The following is a 23,998-nucleotide window of genomic DNA, read 5'->3' on the forward strand; positions in this document are numbered from 1 at the left end:
TATCACTGACCTACCACCCTCCCTTGGATTCACCACGATCCTAGTGGTGGTGGACCTTTTTACCAAGTTGGCCCATTTCATTCCCTGCGATGGTCTCCCCACGGCCAAAGAGACTGCAGATTTATTCCTTCAGCATGTTTTCCGACTACATGGATTGCCCAAGAGTTTAGTCACTGACCGTGGATCTCAATTCACCTCCCGTTTCTGGAAAGCACTACTAGACTCTCGTTTATCTTCAGCTCACCATCCCCAAACGGATGGGCAAACTGAGCGCACCAATGCCACTTTGGAACAATACCTTCGCTGTTATGTAAACTACCAACAGGACAATTGGGCTTCCCTATTACCTCTATCGGAATTTGCTTACAACAATGGTGTCCAGGCTTCAACTAAAGAAACCCCGTTCTTTGCAAACAATGGTTTCCCCATCCACGTTTCTTTCCTTCTGTCATTGAAACTTCAGAAGTCCCTGCAGCGAAGGACTGGCTGCAAGAACTCACAGCGGTGCAACAACTCTTGCACCAACAACTGGATCAAGCCAAGGAGGACTATAAACGCCACTCTGACGGCCATCGCCAGCCGGGCCCCGAGATCAAGGTAGGAGATCGGGTTCTGTTGTCCACTCGCTTTTTGCCCTCCCGCCGTCCCTGCCGGAAGTTAGATGCCCGTTTCATTGGTCCCTATCCAGTGGTGGCGCAACTTAACCCCGTGACTTTCAAACTCCAACTTCCGCGCTCCATGCGCATTCATCCGGTGTTCCATCGTTCCCTGCTCCTTCCGGCGGATGGGGTACGCCCTGATGGGAGCCGGCCGGCCCCCGCCCCTGTTTTGGTGGACGGGGAGGAGGAATTCGAGGTTCAGGACATTTTGGATTCTCGCTTTCATCGCTGTGGCCTTCAGTATCTCATTGACTGGGTGGGTTTTGGCCCCGAAGAACGCTCTTGGGAAGACGCTTCCACAGTCCATGCCCCTGACTTAGTCCGCCGCTTCCATCAGGCCTACCCTGCCAAGCCGCGGCCCCGCGACTCGAGGAGAGGGGCCATGTTTGAGGGGGGCCTTGAGGGCGGGGATAGTGTGATGACTCATGGGCCTTGTAGTCCTGTTCCTAGTACTATTGTGGCAGACGAAGAGGAAAACATGGGATTTCTGCCGTTTCAGCCAGAGCCGGGGCCTCTCCACCTGGAGGATGTTTGCCCTCAAGAATCTAGCCAAACAGGCCTTGGGCAGAATTCCCCCCCGTTTTCCCGGAGGGACAATTATAATAGAGATAGAGGAGTCAGAGAGGCTAATCGCCGGAGCCTGAGAATCGCTGCCAAACAACTAGCTGATTAGGTCTGCTTCCCTTGGGAAATTCTAAGGAGTCATGCATCTGGACAGAGTTGGGTTTCGCTTCTCGTTCTCTAGGGAAAGTGTTCTGTTGGCGGGAAAACGAGACCCGATATAGGTGCTGGTCGCAAGGGGAACTTTGCGGAGTCAATTGATCAGCTTGAGGAGAGAGATCGTGTGTGGACTTCGTACCCCAGTTTCTTGCTTCCCGGATCAAGTTTCAAGCCTGCCTTGTTTCATGTTTTGCCACGGACCTTGTTCATGTTTCATGTTTGCCTCGTTTCAAGTCATTGATCCAGCCAAGAATCAAGTTTATTTTCCAGCCTTGTTGTCAAGCCACATTGGACTTTAAAGACTCTGTCATTTCCCCACACTATTGCTTGGCAAAGTGTGTGTTTCGGTCAAGTGGATTAAAACTTTGAACTCTAATATCTTATATTGGACAATACATTTCTGGACTATATTTGACCTCATCTGAAAGGTCTGCTTCTGAACTATATTCTTCACTTGTTTTTATTGACTTTATATATTTCTTTAATAAAGATATTAGATAGATTCTGGCCTCTGTGTAAGGTTATTGGTGCTCTGCAGCCTGGGTCCTGACAAGAACCCTAGTTGAGAAACCCTGCACTAATCCACACATGTTTCATAGAAATGTCACTCTTTGTGGTTCTTGCAAAACTAATAAGTCTCGTGGTTTACATCCACATTCTCACATCTACTTGTTTCTGTTTATCTTTTTGTGTTTATGCATATAGCAACTTATAAGCAGATCTTAATTAATGCCAGAGTTGTTTTCCTGGACTCACAATATATATTGAGACTGATATAAATGAGAGAAGCTAGTTGCAGAGGAAATCATCAACAAATGGGAAGGATACATTTGAATGGAGCTGAAACAACTACAAAAGTGTTATCCAGAAAAGGCTCTTTTGTTACCTCTATTGCCCCGCCAAAGGCTTTCAGATAAATTTTAGCCTGTTTTGGTCAAACTTGTGAGTGACCTTGTGACATGGCTGCTGGAATCGATCTGCGCTATTGGTGGGTGTGGGGAGCCTGGCGCCCCAGACCTCGCATCACCTGTCTCCAGTTAAGAGTGATCCCATGGGGGGAAGCGTAGATTTCACGGATTCTCCCCATGGCTTCCTATGGCAACATGGCATTCACTGGCTCCGCACTACTTCATCCACGGAGTCCAATTTCCACTCATGCTTTCAGCCTTCTAACTCAGAGCAATTTTTTGTCTCAACCTTCATAACTTTCTTGTTATTTCTTCCTCACATGCGTGGGTCTGTCTCACACCAAATTTGGGTAGAGGAGAGATATGCTCCCTATCCCGATTCGTTCACTTATGAAAGAGGCCTGCTGTTTCCTGGCTATTGAGTCAACATCACTGCCCTGTTCTAGGCCATTAGCCAGCAGTCTTCCTAACATAAGAAAGGTATGACAGTGACAGGATGGGCTGGCTGGAACAATATGACTGTGGAAAATATATTATGCAACTGATAATATGAATTGTATTGTTAAAAACATCTGTTGTTATACATCTATTAGTCTGTAAAATGTCACATGATTAAAAAAAAACATGTTTGCTGAGTGCCAAGCTGTGAATGGATCCCAAATGAATATATTTTTTAAAATTATGTGCACGTGAGTGTAGGGATTGGTTCTTAGCAGCCATGTGTTGTTGTTGTGTGCCTTCAAGTCATTTCCAACTTATTACAGGGTTTTCTTAGCAAGATTCACTCAGTGGAGATTTGTCATCTGACTTGAGAGGACTCCTGTCCCATTAATGGTTGTGTAGAATAGAGAATATCAGTAGAGGTTCCTGACCTTCTGCTTGTCACACCTGACAAGTAGCACCTGCTGGAATTTCCTCCTCTACAAAGCTAAAAGTACAAAAGCCCTATGTTTTCAAGCTGGCAGCCCTAATTGCAGCCTACAGTGATCCACTTTTGCATGTGACACATAAAAAATCTTTTATGCGAACCTGCAGTAGTATAGTTACAAAGGCAGTGCGGTGTCGTCGTCTGTGTGTTGCTTCATGACCCTAGAGACTAAGGCTTGATTCCCCACTCAACCATGAAAACCAACTCGATGATCTTAGGTGACACTTCTCCCTGAAAAGCCCATGATAGCTTTGTCTTGGTTCACCACAAGTCAGGCATGATTTAAAAATGCAGTGGTGTGCATGGAAATCAGGATGGCAAATCTTTTTGTATTGGGAGGAAAGATTCCCCTAGTTCTTTGTCCTTCACACACAACTCTGAGATGGTAGAGATAATTTCAGCAGGAGAGAGCAGTTCAGAGCTCAAACAGGTGCTGAGATTGTGAAAGATTTATCCCACTCTTTTTGCTGTGGGAGAGAGTAATTTATTTTTGAAGTGGAAACTACAAATCCACTCATGAGTGCACTCTATATATTCAGATTAACATATGAGTATTTTAGGTTGAGTCCAGTCCCCATACAGTGCTGAAGAGTATTGTATTGCATGATATTCACATAGATCCCTAATAAAGGTGATATTGTAATTGTATTTAATTTGCAAAGTCTGTAATTTTTGTAAATAGATAAAAGAACAATGCAGTCTTATATAAAATTACATTCTGGTTGGATGTATCATTTAAACAGACTCTGCCACATCTCCAGTATGATTCATAAATAATCAGTTCTTCAGTGATAGTCAATTATTTTCAAGATGTAAAAATGCATTGGAAGATCTGCTTGAATCAGAAATGTAAAGAGATAGTCAGATAGTCCTTTGTCTCTTGGTCTCAAATTGGGAAACAAGTATCCCTTATCACCCTGGCATCCATCTATGTCCAGTCAGTCATATTGGATTACTGTCCTCAACTGTCAACTCCTGTATCTTCTTCCATGAGTCATGCCAGGTATGGTGTCTTTTCTCCACAGGTTATGTAAGGAATTGCATCATGGGAGATGGGAGTGATTATCGAGGGACCCAGTCGGTGACCGAAAAGGGAAAAACCTGTCAAGCGTGGCGACTGAAGTTTCCTCATGATCATCGGTAAATCACCCTGTGCTCTTTTTGAAAGATTTTGTGTACATCACTGAAATATTTTGAGGTTTCTCGTGACAGTAGCACTTTTTCTCCAGAAAGCAGGATGCATTTCTAGACATGATTTCTACCAAAGTGAAATAAGTATTTGCGTCATTTGTAGAAGTAATTGTATTTTCAGAATTTGAAGTTTCTGGCCAAATGACTCAAGGGCAGACTGATAACTAGTAAGTTCATTTTAGTTGAGGCATTTAGTGGTGACTGCCAATATTCTCTTCTTCTGTATCTTTGCACAAGGTTTCCTATCTTACCACACAATGGACTGGAAGAAAATTACTGCAGGAATCCAGATCATGATAAGCGTGGTCCCTGGTGCTACACAACTGACCCTGCTATCCGGCATCAAAGTTGTGGCATCAAGAAATGTGAAAATGGTGTGTAGGTTGAATAGACTGCATGACTTTCTGATGTAGCACAATATAATTGTCCATGAAGTCACGGCTAACAGCATTTATCTATTTACAGTGTTGTTGTACAGGGGAATGGGAATCATATAGCCCTCCAAATGTTTTTGAACTCCATCTTCCAACAGACTTAGTCAACATAACAGGTAGTGAAGCATACTAGGAATTACCCTGTCTTCTAACATAATGTACAGTTTTAATTTCATGGCAAGAGCTAAAATGTAATCTGAGGCAGTGATTTTTTCATGACCAGTACTCTTAACACTTTTGAAACTCATCATGTTCTAATAGCCTTTAAAAAAAAAACAGCAAAGTCTTCAGATCAACTGACACCTCATCCAACTTATTTTCAATTGGAGTGAGTTTCTTGAATGACAACTCTCACCATCCCGTACCCCTTGGCTATGCTGGCTATTGCCGATAGAAAGTATGGTGTAACAACATCTAGAACAGTGGTTCTCAACCTGTGGATCCTCAGATGTTTTGGCCTTTAACTCCCAGAAATCCTAACAGCTGGTAAACTGGCTGGGATTTCTGTGAGTTGTAAGTCAAAACACCTGAGCTGATAGGAAGTCTAGAGGGCCACACATTCATCACTGTTTTAAATCAAGTCCATGAACTAGCTAGGGATGGAATGAATATCTGACATTTTTCCAACTGAGATTGAACATTTGTCGAAGAAAAATAGCACCAAGAAAGTTACCTTAGACTTATGGGAATTCCCCTGCCCCCCTAAAAAACAAATTCAAGAAAGTTTGCACATTTTATGAAATGTGTAGTTTGAGAAGCTGCAAAGCTCTGCAAGAAAAAAAAAGCTAACATTGTTTTTTGCTATTTGAGAGAACTGCACAGAATATTATACAGATAGAAAACTATATTAAAGATTTTGTGTATTTTTTATACAACTTAAAAAATGTAAAACATTGAAAGGCATTCAACAGTCCATTTTGTGCTTTTTTTCTCCATCTTTTCTGGAAAGTTGTGTAGCTTTTGAAGCTTGCAGGAGGGCTTGTTCTGTAAATCAGAATTGACTGGTTATAAGTGTGCAAACAATTATTTTGAACTTGGTGTTACACATGCCTATATACTTCCTCCTTCAAAATTCGTCTGACTAGTTGCAGTACAGAGATGGGCCTATTTTGCCTCCCAAATGTTTTAGCATATGACTTTCATCAGTCTCACCTTTCATGGCCAAAGCTAAGGGATAGTATTAAAAATTGCTGTGGGGACAAAACTGCCCCATTTCTGCCACAATGCATTTATTACAGACTGAAACAAGATGTAGCCAAAATCCATTTGTTTGACTCAATTACTGTGCAAAACACAACAGTCAAATTGTATCTCAAGCCCAGTTTCTAATATTGTCTGATATCTCTTCCTGGCACCATGTGTTTACATGTTGCCTTATATCCTGTTTGGATGATCTTGGACAGATTTTATATGCTTCTGTCTGTTGTGCTTTGATATCTGCATTTGCGGGCTCTTTTTACCTTGTTTTTCCTTTTATAGGCAGTCTCCAAGTTGCAGACAAGATAGGTTCAGTAGGTTTGTTCTTAAGGTGAATTTGTCTAGAAGTTGGGACAGGAACATTTTTAAAGTGTAACTCCCATCATACACACACACACACACTTTGGATAGCATAGGGAAGGTTTAACACCCTTGTGATGTTTGTTTTGCTGTCTGTGCTCCTGTTCAGAAGATTTCACTTCACTTTTTGTCCCCGAGATCATTGGGTTTTTAAAATTTGGCTTGTTGTGGATCATAGAATCATTGAGTTGGAAGAGACCTCACGGGCCATCCAGTCCAACCCCCTGCCAAGAAGCAGGAAAATGACATTCAAAGCACCAAGGATTAGTTATAAAAGATTAGTTATAAACAAGGATTAGTTATAAAGCTTCAGAGGAGACACCTTTTCCCTATGATAACTCTTTCAGGAGCAAATCTCCCTTCCTTGAGGTAGATTTCTCTCACTTCCTGTTGTCTCACCCCCATTCTTAGCTATGTATTGTTTGTAGGTTGGATGTTTGTAAAGTCAGAGACAGCCTTTATTATTATTTTATCTACATTCAATATCACTTGAAGTTGGCTGCCTGAGCATGTATGTGTATATATACTCCTGTTTCCTGCCATTGTCAGGAATAGACTGCTCTCTGGTTTTGCTCAGTCTGTTTATGTCTGCTTGGAGATGTCCAGTATTTTCTTATGAGCAGCAGTTTTAAAGATGAGTCCTGTCTTCATCATTATTCTGGAAAAAGTATTGAGTGACCCTAATTCCACATCTTGTATATTGATATTTATCTTTCTCTTGCAGCTGTATGCATGTCATGTAATGGTGAGGACTACCGGGGCTTTGTGGATCAGACGGAGTCTGGCATAGAGTGCCAGCGCTGGGATCTGCAGCATCCACATAGGCATCCATTCCTTCCAAACAAGTACTAAGCTCCAATTCTTGGGTAACATATTTAGGGGAAGCAGGGTGGAGTGGGTGAAAGGACATTTAATATTATAAAATGATTGGGCATCCTTGATTATGTAGCATTTAAACAGATATGGCAGTCTACATCAAGCTACCTGGTGGTCCTTTCATACTATGTGATTATAGCTCTCTGATTCCACTTTAATTGCCATGATTGCATCCCATGGTATCCTGGGATTTGTCATTTTGGTAAGGGTGTTTTGAATTCTCAGCTTGAGAAAGAGTCCTCGCCAGACTACAAACCTCAGGATTCCATAGGACATCTCCATGATGTAAGTGGAAACAGTACCATAATTGTGTAGAAATTTTCCTGTTGCATTCTTGGATAATTTGTATTTGTAAGTCTGGTCTCTGGCCTTTTCTGACAGTCTCTCATGAATTATATAATTTCTTCTTTCTCAGAATATTCTTTCCTCACATATCTGGATGTGAAGTGAGTTACTTGGCAGCTTTAATTCATTTGATTTTAACTGGAATGGAATGTCAGTTAATAATGAATAGAAGTGGCCATCTTGGAGTGGATTGCATTTCATATTAATAATAATAATAATAATAATAATAATAATAATAATAATAATAATAATATAATCTTTATTTATAACCTGCCCTATCTCCCCTAGGAGACTCAGGGCAGTTTCCAAACAAAAGTGGCAAACAGTCAGTGCCATAAAGCAGCTGTGCTAAAAGATGTGCTTTTCTATAGGAAACACAGAGAGTCAGTTTGATTTCTTCCTCAGGAGAATCCAGATAAATGTTTGTTCTATCAGTGATTGAAAACAATAAAGATGAGAATATAGTTTTAGTCGGAGTATGCAAAGCTACCTTGTGGCTGGAGGATTCAGGGCATTTTAGTTCAAAAAGTAATCATTCAAGTTCTGGTTTTCATCTGAATATTTCCCGTTTCCTCTTTTTTATTTTTAAAAGATACCCAGAGAAAGACCTTGCTGACAATTACTGCCGCAATCCTGACAGTTCTGAGCGTCCTTGGTGTTACACCATAGATCCTGCCAAGGAGCGGGAATATTGCAACATTCGGAAGTGCAGTAAGTCCCCTAAATTTTCAAAGGCTGCATGAAACATGTATTTGTCATGGGTAACAGCAGGCAGGGACAGCATCATGCCAAGGAATGAATTGCCGAGGAAGACCCAGGGGCTGGCTTGTGCCTACTGAGCATTGATTAGCAGCTTAGGAGTTTGTCACACAAGGCAGGCAAATCACAATTACAGCAAGATAACCGTGACACTTATCACATGGACTCATCTTTGGTTGTTTATTTATTTTTTTACTACATGTATATCCCGCCCTTAGTGATTTCACTATTATTTGGTTGGGGGCAGGTGATGGAAGGAATTTCTTTTACAAAAGGAAGTCATTGGTGTATTGGCAAGAGAGGAACAATGTCATGTGAGAAGTCTCAACCTAAGACGCTGTTAACCTGCTGTAATTGCCATCTGCCTGCCTCATGTGATGAACTCATACAAGTTGTGATGACTCAACAGTTGAATCAGTTCTGAGACCTTGGGTCAGTTTGGATTGTACAAGTGACACAAGGTGGGGATCAAAGAGTATAAAATATCCCAGGTTGTTTATAGAATGAAAAGTGTAAAGAGGGTCCGCCATCCTTTTCTCTATAGTGGTCACCTTTCCCTGACAGAGCAAGTTTGGCTAATTTTAACACCCATGTTGGATCTAAGAGCTTTGAACAGTAGATCTACCAATAGGTTTTAGGCAGTTCTTGGGTGGGGGGAACTGAGATGGCTGGATTTAGGTTGGGATATAAATATTTTAATAAATACATTTAATAAACTCTTATGACCTCAATCAAAATGAATCCACCTGATATCTCTATAACCCAATGTGTTGTCGAAGGCTTTCATGGCTGGAATCACTGGGTTGTTGTGAGTTTTCCAGGCTGTATGACCATGTTCCAGAAACATTCTCTCCTGATGTTTCACCTACATCTATGGCAGCATCCTCAAAGGTTGTGAGGTATATTGTAAACTAAGCAAGGGAGGTTTATATATCTGTGGAATTTCAACAGAAATGAGGAAACCATGAAAACGAACAAAATCTGGCGACCAGTATTTAAAAAACTCTAAAATCAGGACAGTAAATAAAGAACAACACTCTGAAAACAGAGGAATTCCAGACATGAATCAATCAGGGCCAGCTAACACCTCAGAACAAAGGATTCCTCTAGGCAGGAAGCTGGCAAAGCCATTAATGCTAATCAAGGTGATTAATTAAAACATTCACAATTGCCTACAACAGACAAGTGTTCTTTCTCCCACCCTAGACCTTCCACAGATATATAAACCCCACTTGCTTAGTTTCCAACAGACCTTACAACCTCTGAGAATGCCCACCATAGATGTAGGCGAAACATCAGGAGAGAATGCTTCTGGAACATGGTTATACAGCTTGGAAAGCTCACAACAACCCAGTCTCTACAATTCATTCATAGAATCATAGAGTTGGGACACAAAATCAAAGCACTGTACCACCCTATGAGGCAGCATATTCCACTGCTGAACAGCTCTGCCTGTCGGGGAGTTCTTCCTAATGTTTAGGTGGAATCTCTTTTCCTGCAATTTGAATCCATTGCGCCTTGTCCTAGTCTTTAGAACAGCAGAAAACAAGCTAAATCTCCACCAGTTTAGTTGCTTAGAATGCCAGGCAGATGGAGAATTCTTTTATCTCTCTCTCCCCCCACCCCCCCAGCCTCACCACTTTCCTTTCAGAGAAGAGATAACTGCAAGGGAATGGAGATTTTGGCTAGTTAGCCTTAAGGCAGCTTCTTTAAGGTGAAGACACTTTTGCCCTCTCCAGAATTCACTGGGCCTTTCACGCCTCTGCTGTCATTTTCAAGAAATGTGCTGCTGCATTTCTGGTGTCCAGAGACTTTGCTTAGAAACATGGTGCATGGGGATTTCATGTTCTGTTGCTGAAAATAATTACTTGGCTTTGGGTTGCAGTTGAACTTGTGGTGACAGCAAGGACCAATTTCAAAAGAAGACATTTTGCCCCAAAATACGTTTTAAGGATGTTAGGGGCTTAAGAATACACATTGGAACCTACAGTGAAAAAATAAACTTATTTTCACACCTCAATTCACTTGATCACACAGCTCTTTAACATCTTCCATCCAATAAATCCACATTTTTCTGTGCTAAAGGGCATTGCTGAAATCATCTGGGTATGATGGTTTTCCTCCTTACTGCTGTAAAGGTGCAAATATCAATTTTCTAACCTCAAATCATTTAAAAACAAACACAACACAAATATATACATGCAATATCCCCTTTTTCAAATATTATGTTTCTTCCCTGCCCAAATCTGACAAAGGTTTTGGATTTTATTTTTAAATCATGTGAGGTGTGTTTAGGATGCATGCTATGTGTTTTTCTCTTTCACTGATGATGCATACTACTTTGGTGTTAAGATTTAAATGGACTTGTGAAACAATATGATTTGGTTGGTCCTGGTGAAGGGGGCACAAAAGAGGGTAAGGGGAAGAGGGGGAAAAGGAATAATAATAATAATAATAATAATAATAATAATAATAATAATAATAATAAACTTCAAAGACTCTGGCTGAAATCAGTACAGGTGGTCCCGGTGGTGATTGGCACACTGGGTGCCGTGCCAAAAGATCTCAGCCAACATTTGGAAACAATAGACATTGACAAAATTACAGTCTGCCAACTGCAAAAGGCCACCCTACTGGGTTCTGCGCACATCATCTGAAAATACATCACACAGTCCTAAACACTTGGGAAGTGTTCGACTTGTGATTTTGCGATACAAAATCCAGCATATCTATCTTGTTTTCTGTGTCATACAACATCGTTGTGTCAATAATAATAATAAATAAAACATGTATAAGTAGATAAAAGGTGTGTAGTAGAGAGATATGTAGTAAAATTGTAATGAAAAGTTAAAAACTGATAAGAAATATGCTTAAAGATGTGTTTGATTTTAATTTTTTATTACTGTTTGATTGTATACAGTATGACATACTCCTTTGTCTAAGATATTGTAAAAAGAGGAAAGAATGTATACTTATATATTTTAATTGATACGTTTATAAATAAAAATTATTTAAAAAGATTTAAATAATATAATTGTGATTTTATGTGTATGGGTTCTCCCATTTGCATCCATAAAAGCAGAGAAAAACCGACATCTACCTACTTCAACCAATTGCTTCAGGCTGAAAGGAGAAAACTACCGAGGCTCAGTTAATGTCACTACTTCAGGCATCCCCTGCCAACGCTGGGACTCACAGACGCCCCACCGCCATCATTTCCTACCTGAGAAATATGAATGCAAGTAAGTACAGGGTCGATTGAGGGGGAAATATACACGGTTACAAAGAGAATACTTTGTTGTTGTTGTTTGGGTCATTGTTGTTGTTGTTTGGAAGACATCCCATTGCCTTCCTCTGAGCCAGAAAGAGCATGACTTGTTCAAGATTACTCTGTAGGGACGTTATCCAACTCACCCCCCCCCCATCTCTAGACACTTTTAAAACAGAAAGGAAATTGTGTGTGATGGAGCACATCCTATGACACAGCAGGGGCGTCTTGTCTGCTCCGGTCATAAATTGTCAGAAAAGTGTTTCTGAAGTGGTGGGTGGTCAGAGATTCTCTTCTAAGCTCAGGAGTTACTGTGAAAATAGAGAAAAGGGAGGACACACATGGGATGGGATCTCTCAATTTTACCTGTGTTGAATCACTTCAGTGACATGGATTAAGGAGTGGTCTTATGGGAAATCCCTAAATCAAGCATTGACATTTCTCTCCCAAAATCTTGCTTCATGAGCCTTGTATGGTGGTGGGAAAGCCCAGTATCAACCACATTTTTCCAAGTTTTTTTTAATGGAATAGCCCGGAAATGCACTTACTCGTGTGATAAATCTGAAAATGGATGATTTCGGGAGAAAAAGTAAGAAAGAACAACATGTGATGGCAACTGAGAAACAAGACAATTTGCTTTCCAATGCAGCGGGACATAACACCACAGTGATATGATGCTTGTCCCTCCCCTTATGTGGGATTACGTCCTAGGTTTCATAGTTGAGCAGAGATTCAAATCCAGGTCTCCAGAGTTGTTGTCCAACACCCAAACCACCAACAGCAGTAAATCATTTATAAGATTAAAGTTGGAAGAATTTTCTTTGCTACAGTGGTTGTTGCTGGCTTTAATACTATATAAAAATAAAATGCTGCATCTAAAATAATCTCTCTCTTCATAGTGGATGTTCAATAGCAGATATTCAACAGGTGCAACTTTGAATACATTATCATCCTGGGAAGCTAGCCCTGACAATTTTTCTATAGTTGTTAAAGAGAAAGGTCTTCTGTCAAGGAATGTAAATCTTACAGAGTTGCAGAGCAGACTGCTTAAACAAGGGGTCCCCAAACTAAAGCCCGGGGCCGGATGCGGCCCTCCAAGGTCATTTACCTGGCCCCCCACCCTCAGTTTTATAATATAATATTTTTATATCATTTTAATAATATATTGTATTTACATATAATATTGATATAATATTGATACAATAATATATTGTATTTACATATAATATTGAACATCGATACCAGGCAAGATTCTGGAAAAGATCATCAAGGAAGTGGTCTGCGAACACTTAGAAACAAATGTGGTCATTGCTAATAGTCAACACGGATTTACCAAAAACAAGTCATGCCAGACTAATCTGATCTCTTTTTTCGATAGAGTTACGAGTTGGGTCGATACAGGGAATGCTGTGGATGTATCCTACCTGGATTTCAGTAAGGCCTTCGACAAAGTCCCCCACGACCTTCTGGCAAATAAACTAGTAAAATGTGGGCTAGACAAAACTACGGTTAGGTGGATCTGCAATTGGCTAAGCGAACGAACCCAAAGGGTGCTCACCAATGCGTCATCTTCATCATGGAAAGAAGTGACAAGTGGAGTGCCGCAGGGCTCCGTCCTGGGCCCGGTTCTGTTCAACATCTTTATTAATGACTTAGACGAAGGGTTAGAAGGCACGATCATCAAGTTTGCAGACGACACAAAACTGGGAGGGATAGCCAACACTCCAGAAGACAGGAGCAGAATTCAAAACGATCTTGACAGACTAGAGAGATGGGCCGAAACTAACAAAATGAAGTTCAACAGGGACAAATGCAAGATACTTCATTTCGGCAGAAAAAATGAAAATCAAAGATACAGAATGGGGGACACCTGGCTTGACAGCAGTGTGTGCGAAAAAGACCTTGGAGTCCTTGTGGACAACAAGTTAAACATGAGCCAACAATGTGATGCAGCAGCTAAATAAGCCAACGGGATTCTGGCCTGCATCAATAGGGAATAGCGTCTAGATCCAGGGAAGTCATGCTCCCCCTCTATTCTGCCTTGGTCAGACCACACCTGGAGTACTGCGTCCAATTCTGGGCACTGCAGTTGAAGGGAGATGTTGACAAGCTGGAAAGCGTCCAGAGGAGGGCGACTAAAATGATTAAGAGTCTGGAGAACAAGCCCTATGAGGAGCGGCTTAAAGAGCTTGGCATGTTTAGCCTGCAGAAGAGAAGGCTGAGAGGAGACATGATAGCCATGTACAAATACATGAAGGGAAGTCATAGGGAGGAGGGAGCAAGCATGTTTTCTGCTGCCCTGCAGACTAGGACACGGAACAATGGCTTCAAACTACAGGAAAGGAGATTCCACCTGAACATCAGGAAGAACTTTCTGACTGTGAAAGCTGTTCGACAGTGGAACTCTCTCCCCCAGACTGTGGTGGAGGCTCCTTCCTTGGAGGCTTTTAAGCAGAGGCTGGATGGCCATCTGTCGGGGGTGCTTTGAATGCGATTTCCTGCTTCTTGGCAGGGGGTTGGACTGGATGGCCCATGAGGTCTCTTCCAACTCTACTATTCTATGATTCTATGATTCTATGATTCTATAATGTTATACAATATAATACTAATACCATATAATAATATTAATTATATATTATATATTACATATAATATTACAGTATAGTGCAGGGGTCCCCAAACTAAGGCCTGGGGGCCGGATGCAGTTCTGTTTAAAAGTTTGAGGACCCCTGGCTTAAACATATACTGAATATTTTGTGGCTCATTTACTTTTTTCATAATTGAATAGTATATTACATTTCAGAGGGGACAATGAAAATTCCCCTGGTGTGTTGTGTTCATGCTCATGTGCGTGCTTTTAAGTTGCTTGTCAACTCTAAGCAATCCCTTGAATTTTACAGGGATTTCTTAGGTAAGGAATATTCAAATGTATTTCGAACTGTATATATATTTCAGCGGACTTCTCTAGTTCTCATGACTGCATAAAAACTTTAAAGCAATTAGAAATATCAATGTAAAATCAAAAAGACAACATTATATTGTTATATAATAATACCTACTTAAAACATTGTAATGCACTTTAATTTTTGTATCCTGCTTAAATTCTTTACTTAAAACAATATGAAATTTAATGTTATTTCAGCAGATGGTCAGGGCAAAAAGTGGTGGAAAGGAGGGGGAGTAATATATCCTTCAAGGACATTATCCTGCACCCAGGCTAGAAAAAGTTCTGCGTGAATTTATAAAAGTGGGAGTAGGTCAAATTAAAAGTCCTCTAGGAAACAATTATTTTAGTTTTGAAATCCACTCAGATCCTTTTTAAAAAATATAATCATCTCATTATTATTTTCTCTAGACTAAAATGTGAGGTCTGCTGCAGGGCAATAGTATACTAAGAACTAAAGATGCATGTTTTGTTTCTTATATTTGAAAGGTGGTCTCAGATATATATTTTTTGGAAAGAGGGATTAAAGGAACTGATATATATTCAGTTCCAAAGTCTGCATCCAGACTTCTAAAATCAGCTTTAGAATCTTGGCTCTGATGTCCATTAGTTACAGAAATCAAAAGTACGGTATGTTAAAGTGAATAGTTTCCCCATTGGGTAGTAACACTGGGAAAATGAGGTAGCCAGGTTCCTGTGAAATGAAAGTATTTTGAGACTGCAAACATTTTATGGACTTTATTGTGTTGGTAAACAATGTTTGCGTCTTTCTGAATTAGGTTACATGGTGGCAAAACAGGTGCAGCTCAGTCATTCCAGTCAACAATTTAGCAGCTTCTTTCTGAATAATGCCCAGAACAGTTTTCAAAAGTAGCCTTAAGTATTAAAATTTCAAAAATCTTGCAGGATATTCCTAGAGTCTATCTAATTATGACAAGAGTGTAGAAATGTGTCTGCCCAAAGTTTCAGAAGCCTTTGAAACTAGAGTCATTACTGTGCTAGAGAGGCAGCATGAGGGAAGGAACCGTCAACCTGTTCATGCACTGCCTTATCTTGGAGCTCCTGAATTGCAGAAGTTGCAGGTTACAGGAGATGTTGGAGCCCAGCCAGGAGGGTCTGTGGAGTGGGGCTGGTCATGCTGTTGCTTCTCTCCCCAGGGATTTGAAGGAGAACTACTGCCGCAACCCTGATGGCTCAGAGGCCCCCTGGTGCTTCACCACCTTGCCCAACCTGCGGATGGCCTTTTGCTTCCAGATCAAGCGCTGTGTTGATGATGTGGAGGTGGAAGGTGAGATTTGGGTGGCCTACTGGTTGGCAGCCAAGATCTAGTGCAAATCTTTTAGCTGTGGCTCCTTTATTTCTCTTCTTCCTGTGGGGTGGGCTGTACTCCTGGATTCCTTATAATTTACATTATTATTATGGTCTGAATTTACATAGAGACAGAGAAGGCACGCATTATATATCACAACAAGCCTTTGTATATGGGAATCAATGAGGTTTGACCCCACTTTAACCGTCATGTCTCAATGCTATGGAATCCTGGGATATGTGGTTTGGTGAGGCATTGGTAGAGAAGACTAAAAACCTGTTAAAGCTACAACTCCCAGGATTTCATAGCATTGAACCATGCTGGTCAAGGTGGGATCAGACTACATTATTTCTGTGGTGTAGATGTACCCTGTCTATATGATGGCATGAAGGATGTAGGATTCCTATCTTTCTCCTAACCATAAGGCAGTTTACAAAAAGACAGAATACGATTCAAAAAGCATGGATTGTTACTTTTCAGAATTCTAGCTACACCATTTTGCATTTCTATTTTTATTGATCTGTTTGTTTTCCCTCCACCAGTCAGCCACTGATTGAGTTTCCCTTTTAGAGACCTAGCTATATTTTTCAGATTTTGGGATTTCCTTCAGCAAGCTGTCTCCTCCTTTTTTTTTTTTTTTACCATAGAAGGGAAATTGAGATTAGCCGGAAATAAAGCAAAGCAGGGATTGATGAGAACCAAAGTACTATAGGGGTTTGAGTTTTGGACTAGGACATTGAGAGAACAGGGGTTTATTTCCTGCTCAGGGATGGAAACCCACTGGGAGGCCTTGGGCAAGTCACTCTCGCAGCCTCAGAGGAAGGTGGAGGCAAACCCTTTCTGGATAAATCTTGCTAAGAAAAGCCTGTGATAGGCTCACCAGAACTCAGAGTAAACTGGAAAGCATAAAATAACAGCAGGGTGTGGCATTCAATTGAGCCTTTTGTCCCCACAGATTGTTATCATGGGAACGGAGAAGAGTATCAAGGCACTGTTAGTAAAACCCGAAAAGGAATCACCTGTCAGAAGTGGAAAGACCAGTCGCCTCACAGACCCCAGTGAGTGAGTGTATGATGTTCATTGTGGGTGGAGGCTCTTTTTTCCTTCACTGATGTTTGAACCTACGTCAGTGGTAATGGAGCAGGTCACTGGAATGGGCCAGAAACGCCTTTTATTTTCTCTTTGCTTGTAACCATTCATAAGGAATCTGAGAGCCAATGTGATCTATTTGCTCAACCTCTCCATTCTCTGAGAGCCAAAGGAGATTATGCTAAATGCATACGGATATACAGTAGAGGCGCACTTATCCAACATAAACGGGCCAGCAGAACATTGGATAAGCGAATATGTTGGATAATAAGGAGGGATTAAGGAAAAGCCTATTAAACATCAAATTAAGTTATGATTTTACAAATTAAGCACCAAAACATCATGTTATACAGCAAATTTGACAGGAAAAGTAGTTCAATACGCAGTAATGTTATGTTGTAATTACTGTATTTACGAATTTAGCATCAAAATATCATGATATATTGAAAACATTGGCTACAAAAATGGCTTGGATAATCCAGAACGTTGTATAAGTGAGACTCTACTGTACCACATTGGAGTTTTGATATTTTGTAATAGGGGGCAGGCATTTAGCCGGGGGGGGGGGGGTCTGAGGGGCTTCAGCCCCCCCGCCCGAAATTCTCAGGATGGTCCACGAGAAGGCCTTACATTTATTATGTAAACTGTTATGTTTATTCATATCATGATCTGATCACCATGCTCAATATATCCCATATGCGTGGGGGTATTGGGATGATACAAAAGGCTCAGCCCCCCCCCCCCTACTGAGCCTGGCTACCCTACTGATAAGGGGCATGGGGTAGACGATCATTGGGGACACAAGAAGAGGAAATTTAATCCTACTACCCCTCCAGCTGCAGTCTTGATGAAAAACCTTATCTACCTTTTAGAAATTAGTCCAAGGAAAAAAGCTTAAATTAGTACTGTGTGCTGTGTCCCTGATAAAAATCCTACCTACTTCCCTGTTATTAACATATATATTTTAGCCTTCACATCTTATTTGGTCCTGAATATAGATTACGTGTAAGGACAATCTAATGTTGTTGTACACCCAATTATTTAAGAACAATCCATAGTTTTTCATGATCTGTACAATGGAAGGGTTTGCTACGTATCAATACAGCATAGAATGATTTTCTTCTGAATCAGTTTGGTGTGCTCCATTATCAAATGTATGTTTTTAGTATGATTCCTCATGCCTCTTCCTCTTCTAAATCCAGCTTTGACATCTGGCATTTCTCATACCATATATGGTAAAAATCTTTGTTGTAAAAAAATTCAGCAACACTCTGATTTTGTGGGAGATTAAATTTTTAAATTTGTTGACAGATTTTGAAACAGGTCTACTGGTATGCCCTCTGTTTGTGGTGATTTATTTCTCCCAAGTGTTTTGAATGGGGTTTCTACTTCACTTTCTAAACTGGTGGGATCATCTTCAAAAAGCCAATGGGATTTTGGCCTGCATTAATAGGAGTATAGTGTCTAGATCCAGGGAAGTCATGCTACCCCTCTATTCTGCCTTGGAGTACTGGGTCCAATTCTGGGCACAGCAATTGAAAGAAGATGTTGACAAGCTGGAAGGTGTCCAAAGGAGGGCAACTAAAATGATCAAAGGTCTGGAGAACAAGCCCTATGAGGAACGACTTAAAGAACTGGGCATGTTTAGCCTGCAGAAGAGAAGGCTGAGAGGAGACATGATAGCCATGTACAAATATGTGAGGGGAAGTCATAGGGAGGAGGGAGCAAGCTTGTTTTCTGCTGCCCTGGAGACTAGGACGTGGAATAATGGCTTCAAATACGGGAAAGGAGATTCCACCTGAACATCAGGAAGAACTTCCTCACTGTGAGAGCTGTTCGGCAGTGGAACTCTCTGCCCCGGACTGTGGTGGAGGCTCCTTCTTTGGAGGCTTTTAAGCAGAGGCTGGATGGCCATCTGTCAGGGGTGCTTTGAATGCAATTTCCTGCTTCTTGGCAGGGGGTTGGACTGGATGGCCCATGAGGTCTCTTCCAACTTTACTATTCTATGATTCTATGGCCATTCACTGAATGAATCTGTTATCATTTGATCTTTTTTATATTTCTTCAGTGTATTGTTTGCATCTTGTTTTTTTATTTCTTCTTGACCAGTGTGCTTCCTTGTTGTACATATAACATCCCCACTTTTGGATAAATTTTCCTTTGAATCCTCAGATCTTGTGAAAGAGGTCTCTCGTTCTATCTTCTTTATTGTGTTTTTTTTGTTTCTCTGCATTCATTGTTCTTTTTGTCCCTGTGCACAAGTTGAATAGTTGCATTTTGACCATATTTCTGACTCCTTTTAGTGTATCCCTTATTGCTTGAAAAGTTCCATCTTTCATTTGGTGGAGTTTTTCTTTCTTTTTGGTTAGAGGCATTCCTTTGTTACATTCTTCCCTAACAGTGTCCTTGGCTTCAATCCAGGGCTGTTCTGGTCCCTGGTCAATTAGGTTCAATAGTACAAATCTTATGTTTTACATTCTAAACAGATGTTCTTCAGGTTGTATTTTGGCAATTCAGACCATGAAGCAGGGGTTGGAAGAAATAAAATTGTGCTCAGAGATGGAGTACACATCTTTTCCCTTTCCCTGGGAACTTGGAGCACCTATACTTTCCTTATCTCTCTCCTTCCTTCCAGTAAGCAGCAATAAGAAGTAGCAGAAGCAACACCTCTGTTTGTTGCCAACTGTCTGAATCAAAAGATTAGAGGATGGAGCATAAAGGAAAACAAATAGGTTCTTGATCATATCCAAAAAGAGAAATATTCACAAGCAAGTTTCACTTTTCTGCTAGCATATTACTAACTCAGTATGTATGACAACTGAACTGGCTAAAAAGGTGACTGCACAATGGAACTGCTAGCTCTAGCAAAAGAACTTCATTTTCCTGCCAACCAAATATTTTACTATTTTATTGTTGGCAAAATGCTATAAAATGCAAAAACGTTTAAGTGCTCAAATAAATCCCTGTAGATCATTCAAACAAATTACCAACATATGTAGGAAAAAGGTTTGTAAGACCAAGGCACGAAATGAACTCAGGCTTGCCAGGGATATTAAAACCAATAAAAATGGGTTCTTTGGTTATGTCAGTAGAAAAAGGAAACAGTAGGGCCTTTGCGTGGAGAAGGTAGAGAAATGCCAACAGGGGATAGGGAAAAGGCAGAGCTGCTCAACACCTTCTTTGCCTCATTCTTCTCCCAAAAGGAGATTGTTGTTCAACTTGACCAGTATGAAGACAAAGAGATAATTGGGGGAATGCAACCCAAAAATAGGTAAAGAAGTAGTTCAGGAATACCTGAGAGGAAACATTATAGCCATGTATAAATATATGAAAGGGTGTCATAAGGAAGAGGGAGCAGGTTTGTTTTCTGCTGCCCTTGTAACTAGGAGTCAGAACAATGGGTGGTCTCTTCTAACTCTGTTATTCTGTGATTCTATGATTGGACATTGGCTGTAATAGAGGATGGAGATATGTCGAGTAACAGTATATTAAAGGGACGATTGTTTCTCCTTCTTCTTAGGGTCTTCCCAATCAAGTTCCCTACTGTTCGTCTTGAAGAGAATTATTGCCGCAACCCCGACAATGACAGTCATGGGCCCTGGTGCTACACCATGGACCACAACACTCAATTTGATTACTGTGCCATAAAACCATGTGGTAAGTATTTGAAAGACATAGCAATGAACCAAAAGCACATTTATTTCCATCAATTTGCAGAGGGTCAGGAGGAAGATGTGCTTTGTTCTGTCATGGATGCCCCTCCCAAGATCTTTTCTGCACCCTTTGGGCTCTTTTTGGCCAAGTGACCTTTGACATAACTTGCAAGTAAATATGTGATGGCAGTGTAGTCCTAATGGACATATGATCAACATGTCAAATTTTTAACTGATTGTATGGTTGTGAGAATTTCAGCAGATGTTGCTTGTCTTCAGTTTTCACTCTGACAAACCTGTTGTCTATTATTTTGAGAACAAGGAAGGCCAGCTACCTCTTCTTCCATGTCTGACTCATCTTCCTTCCATTAGAAGCTTGATTAGTCAAACAGTAATTTGCATTTGAGACAGGTTCCGACATCATAGCCTTTTTCAGTGATGGCTTTCCAGTTGCTAGTCATTAAGTATAGTCAGATGTAGAGAAATGCAGTGGTGATCTTGCATGTGTGAACTGGCTTTCTGTTCTGTTTCTGCAGCTGGTGACAAAAAGCCATCCATCCTACAAAACACAGGTGAGTGTTTTACACATGATAACTGATCTTATTATGTGATGTGAAAGCAGATCTGGTGAAAAGGGAAGACCTAAAGGACAGGGTTCTGATCTTCTGGCTGCCACTCTGTCAATAAGCTTTTAGAATCAAATTGTATTTAAGTCACAAGGACACTGTACTTGACTTCGCTTTGACTTCTTGGTTGCAGAGAATGTGGTCTTTGACCAGTGTGGCAGGAGGGAGGACCGAGCGGAGTCACGGCTTCGTGTTGTAGGAGGAACCCCTGGGAACTCACCTTGGACAGTCAGCATCCGCAATCGGTGAGGAGAAGTCCTGGGGCTTCTAGTTTGGTCAGAAGTACTAGGAGAGCTCTCTAGGCCCCCTTCCACACAGCTGAATAAAACCCCACATTTTATGCTTTGAACTGGAATGTATGGCAGCGTGGACTCAGATAACCCAGTGCCCTTCCACACAGCCCTTTTCCCCAGAATATCAAGGCAGAAAATCCTACAATGTCTGCTTTGAACTGTGCTATCTGAGTCCACACTTATATTCCAGTTCAAAGCAGATAATGTGGAATTTTATTCAGCTGTGTGGAAGTGCCCCCAGTTCAAAGCAGATATTGTGGGATTTTCTGTCTTGATTCTGTGTTTTTAAATTATGTTATTTTGATATTATGTGTTATAATTTTATGTGGTTTTGTTTTATCCTCATGTACCATTCTATGTTAAATGCTTGTATTTTATGTTTTATGTTGTAAGCCGCCCTGAGTCCCTTCGAGGAGATGGTGGCAGGATATGATGATGATGATGATGATGATGATGATGATGATGATAATTATTGATATTCTGAGTTAAATGACTGTGTGGAAGGGCTCTAGCTGAGAAGTCTTCATGCCCCTATCTAAGCGGTAAATCCCAGAATTCCGTAATATATTGCCATAGGAGTCAGTGAAATCTTAGTACTATTATGGTGTATTGTAAAAGAACACTAAGGGTTAATGGAAACATAGATGTGAGGGGATCAACTGCTGTGAGAAAGGGTAGTAGTGAGCTTTCAGGATGGTAACAACGCCTAAGGATGTTATTGCTGTTTCAGGGCTTATTTTCACTAACATGATTTGTCTTTTTCTGATGTTCAGTGAAGGAGTGCATTTCTGTGGAGGGTCACTGGTGAAGGAGCAGTGGGTCATTAGCACACGTCAGTGCTTCTCCTCTTGGTAAGCAGCTTGTTTGGCTTTTCTCTAGGAATTCTGCGTCACCAGATAGTTTCCTTTGAGCCCCCTTGGGAAAGTGTACTATTTTCCAGTGGAGCATTATGCAGGGGAACAATGATGGAACACTGATTACGGCAAGCTTACGTTGCTTGAAAATTGGACTGTTAGTCGTGTCACATGGATCATTATTCCTGGATTGAAATAAACATGAACTGCCTGTGTAAAGAAGCAGCCTTGTGACACTTCTTCCTAGCTCAACTTCACTCAAGCACATCAGTTTTCAGCAGGTCTGTAGACCACAGCAAGCTTGTTTCTGTCTAAGGCTCTTACTTAGGAAATGAACATCAGTTTCCAGTTCACTTTCCAGTGCCAGGAGGAAGTGGTGGGCTCTAATTTTAAAAAAATAATGTTGTCCTATCATGTTTTAATATACTGTCATTGGCTTTATCTGTTGTTTTTATTCCACTGACATTAATTTTAAAAATAATTTCAGCTATATTTACTATTGTTATGATTGTTAGTCACTTGGCTCCTGTGTACATAAAGGTGGGTTGTACATTGGAATAATAAATGATAATAAATATGCCCATAACCTGACAGGGACCAAGTAAAAGGGAGCCGCTGAGATGATAGTGTCCTATCCACAAAGAGGATTTCCCCACCAAGAATGAGTCCAAGATCCCTGGTTTTAGGAAATGTGATCTGGCATCCTGGGCAGAATGGGATGCCGAACTCCTAGACAGAGGCCCCTTCTACGCTGCCAGATAAAATCCAGATTATCTGCTTTGAACTGGATTATATGGCAGTGTAGACTTAGATCATCCAATTCAAAGCAGATAATGTGAATGATTTGCTTTGATAATCTGGATTATATGGCAGTGTAGAAGGGGCCAGAGAGAGCACAACTCTAGAGTTAGCCAAGAAGGCTGCTTCTAATTCCAGTTCTTAGGAGTGATAGTGTGTGAAAGCACTTGTGTGGCTAGAGGAGTCTTGGTGAGTCCCTGACATCACTCTCCATAATCTGTTTCTATGGAATTGCAGAGAACTAGTTTTATTTTGGGCAATGGATCATAGGTATTCAAGGCATCCTTTCAGGACATTTCTTGGGATACTTCCAAGTGATGAAGTATTAGTAGTCATGGTGGGAGCTGGGACCCAAAATTTGGCACACTTTATATTCTTCTTCAGAATATCCCTTCTATGATATTGAGGAAGTGGAATTAGCCGATAAGATCAAACTGCCTTTTGTTGTTCTCAGTCATTCGACATAGCTAGGATTTTTATGGCTGAAATTCCTGGGTGCCATGTAAAGTTCAGATACAGGCACTTTAGTATTAAGTTTCCTTGGGAAGAGGATCATAGAATCCTAGAGTTGGAATTAGGAGGCAAAGCACTCCTAATTGATGGTCATATAGTCTCTGTTTAAAAATTCTTCTAAGAGGGAGACTCCATCACACTTCTTTGCACAAGGAGACCTTTTAGTCTTGAGTAATCCTCTGCTCCTGAGAAAATCAACCATGGAGCCAGGTGCTCCTAAATATAGTTTAAAGCTGAAAGTGTGCCTTCAATCTTGTAGACGAGGAGGGGGGTG

The 23,998-nt window shown here is 40.9% G+C and overlaps 1 protein-coding gene across 2 annotated transcripts in view; it reads left to right on the forward strand.

Annotated features, from left to right (window-relative positions):
- The window catches only part of mst1 (macrophage stimulating 1), a 37,993-nt gene that overhangs the window by 8,757 nt on the left and 5,238 nt on the right, over nucleotides 1-23,998 (forward strand). The window contains exons 4-14 of one of the 2 annotated variants that reach the window (XM_008105036.3): nucleotides 4,241-4,355; nucleotides 4,644-4,780; nucleotides 7,122-7,242; nucleotides 8,211-8,329; nucleotides 11,457-11,619; nucleotides 15,747-15,877; nucleotides 16,854-16,956; nucleotides 20,508-20,644; nucleotides 21,177-21,212; nucleotides 21,400-21,511; nucleotides 22,333-22,410. In XM_008105036.3, the coding sequence (XP_008103243.1) occupies nucleotides 4,241-4,355; nucleotides 4,644-4,780; nucleotides 7,122-7,242; nucleotides 8,211-8,329; nucleotides 11,457-11,619; nucleotides 15,747-15,877; nucleotides 16,854-16,956; nucleotides 20,508-20,644; nucleotides 21,177-21,212; nucleotides 21,400-21,511; nucleotides 22,333-22,410 (1,252 nt within the window). The remainder of the gene's footprint in view (nucleotides 1-4,240; nucleotides 4,356-4,643; nucleotides 4,781-7,121; nucleotides 7,243-8,210; nucleotides 8,330-11,456; nucleotides 11,620-15,746; nucleotides 15,878-16,853; nucleotides 16,957-20,507; nucleotides 20,645-21,176; nucleotides 21,213-21,399; nucleotides 21,512-22,332; nucleotides 22,411-23,998) is intronic. The other variant, XM_062970095.1, reaches the window with a different exon arrangement.

Source organism: Anolis carolinensis, chromosome 2, assembly GCF_035594765.1.
Source record: "Anolis carolinensis isolate JA03-04 chromosome 2, rAnoCar3.1.pri, whole genome shotgun sequence".
NCBI lineage: Eukaryota > Metazoa > Chordata > Lepidosauria > Squamata > Dactyloidae > Anolis > Anolis carolinensis.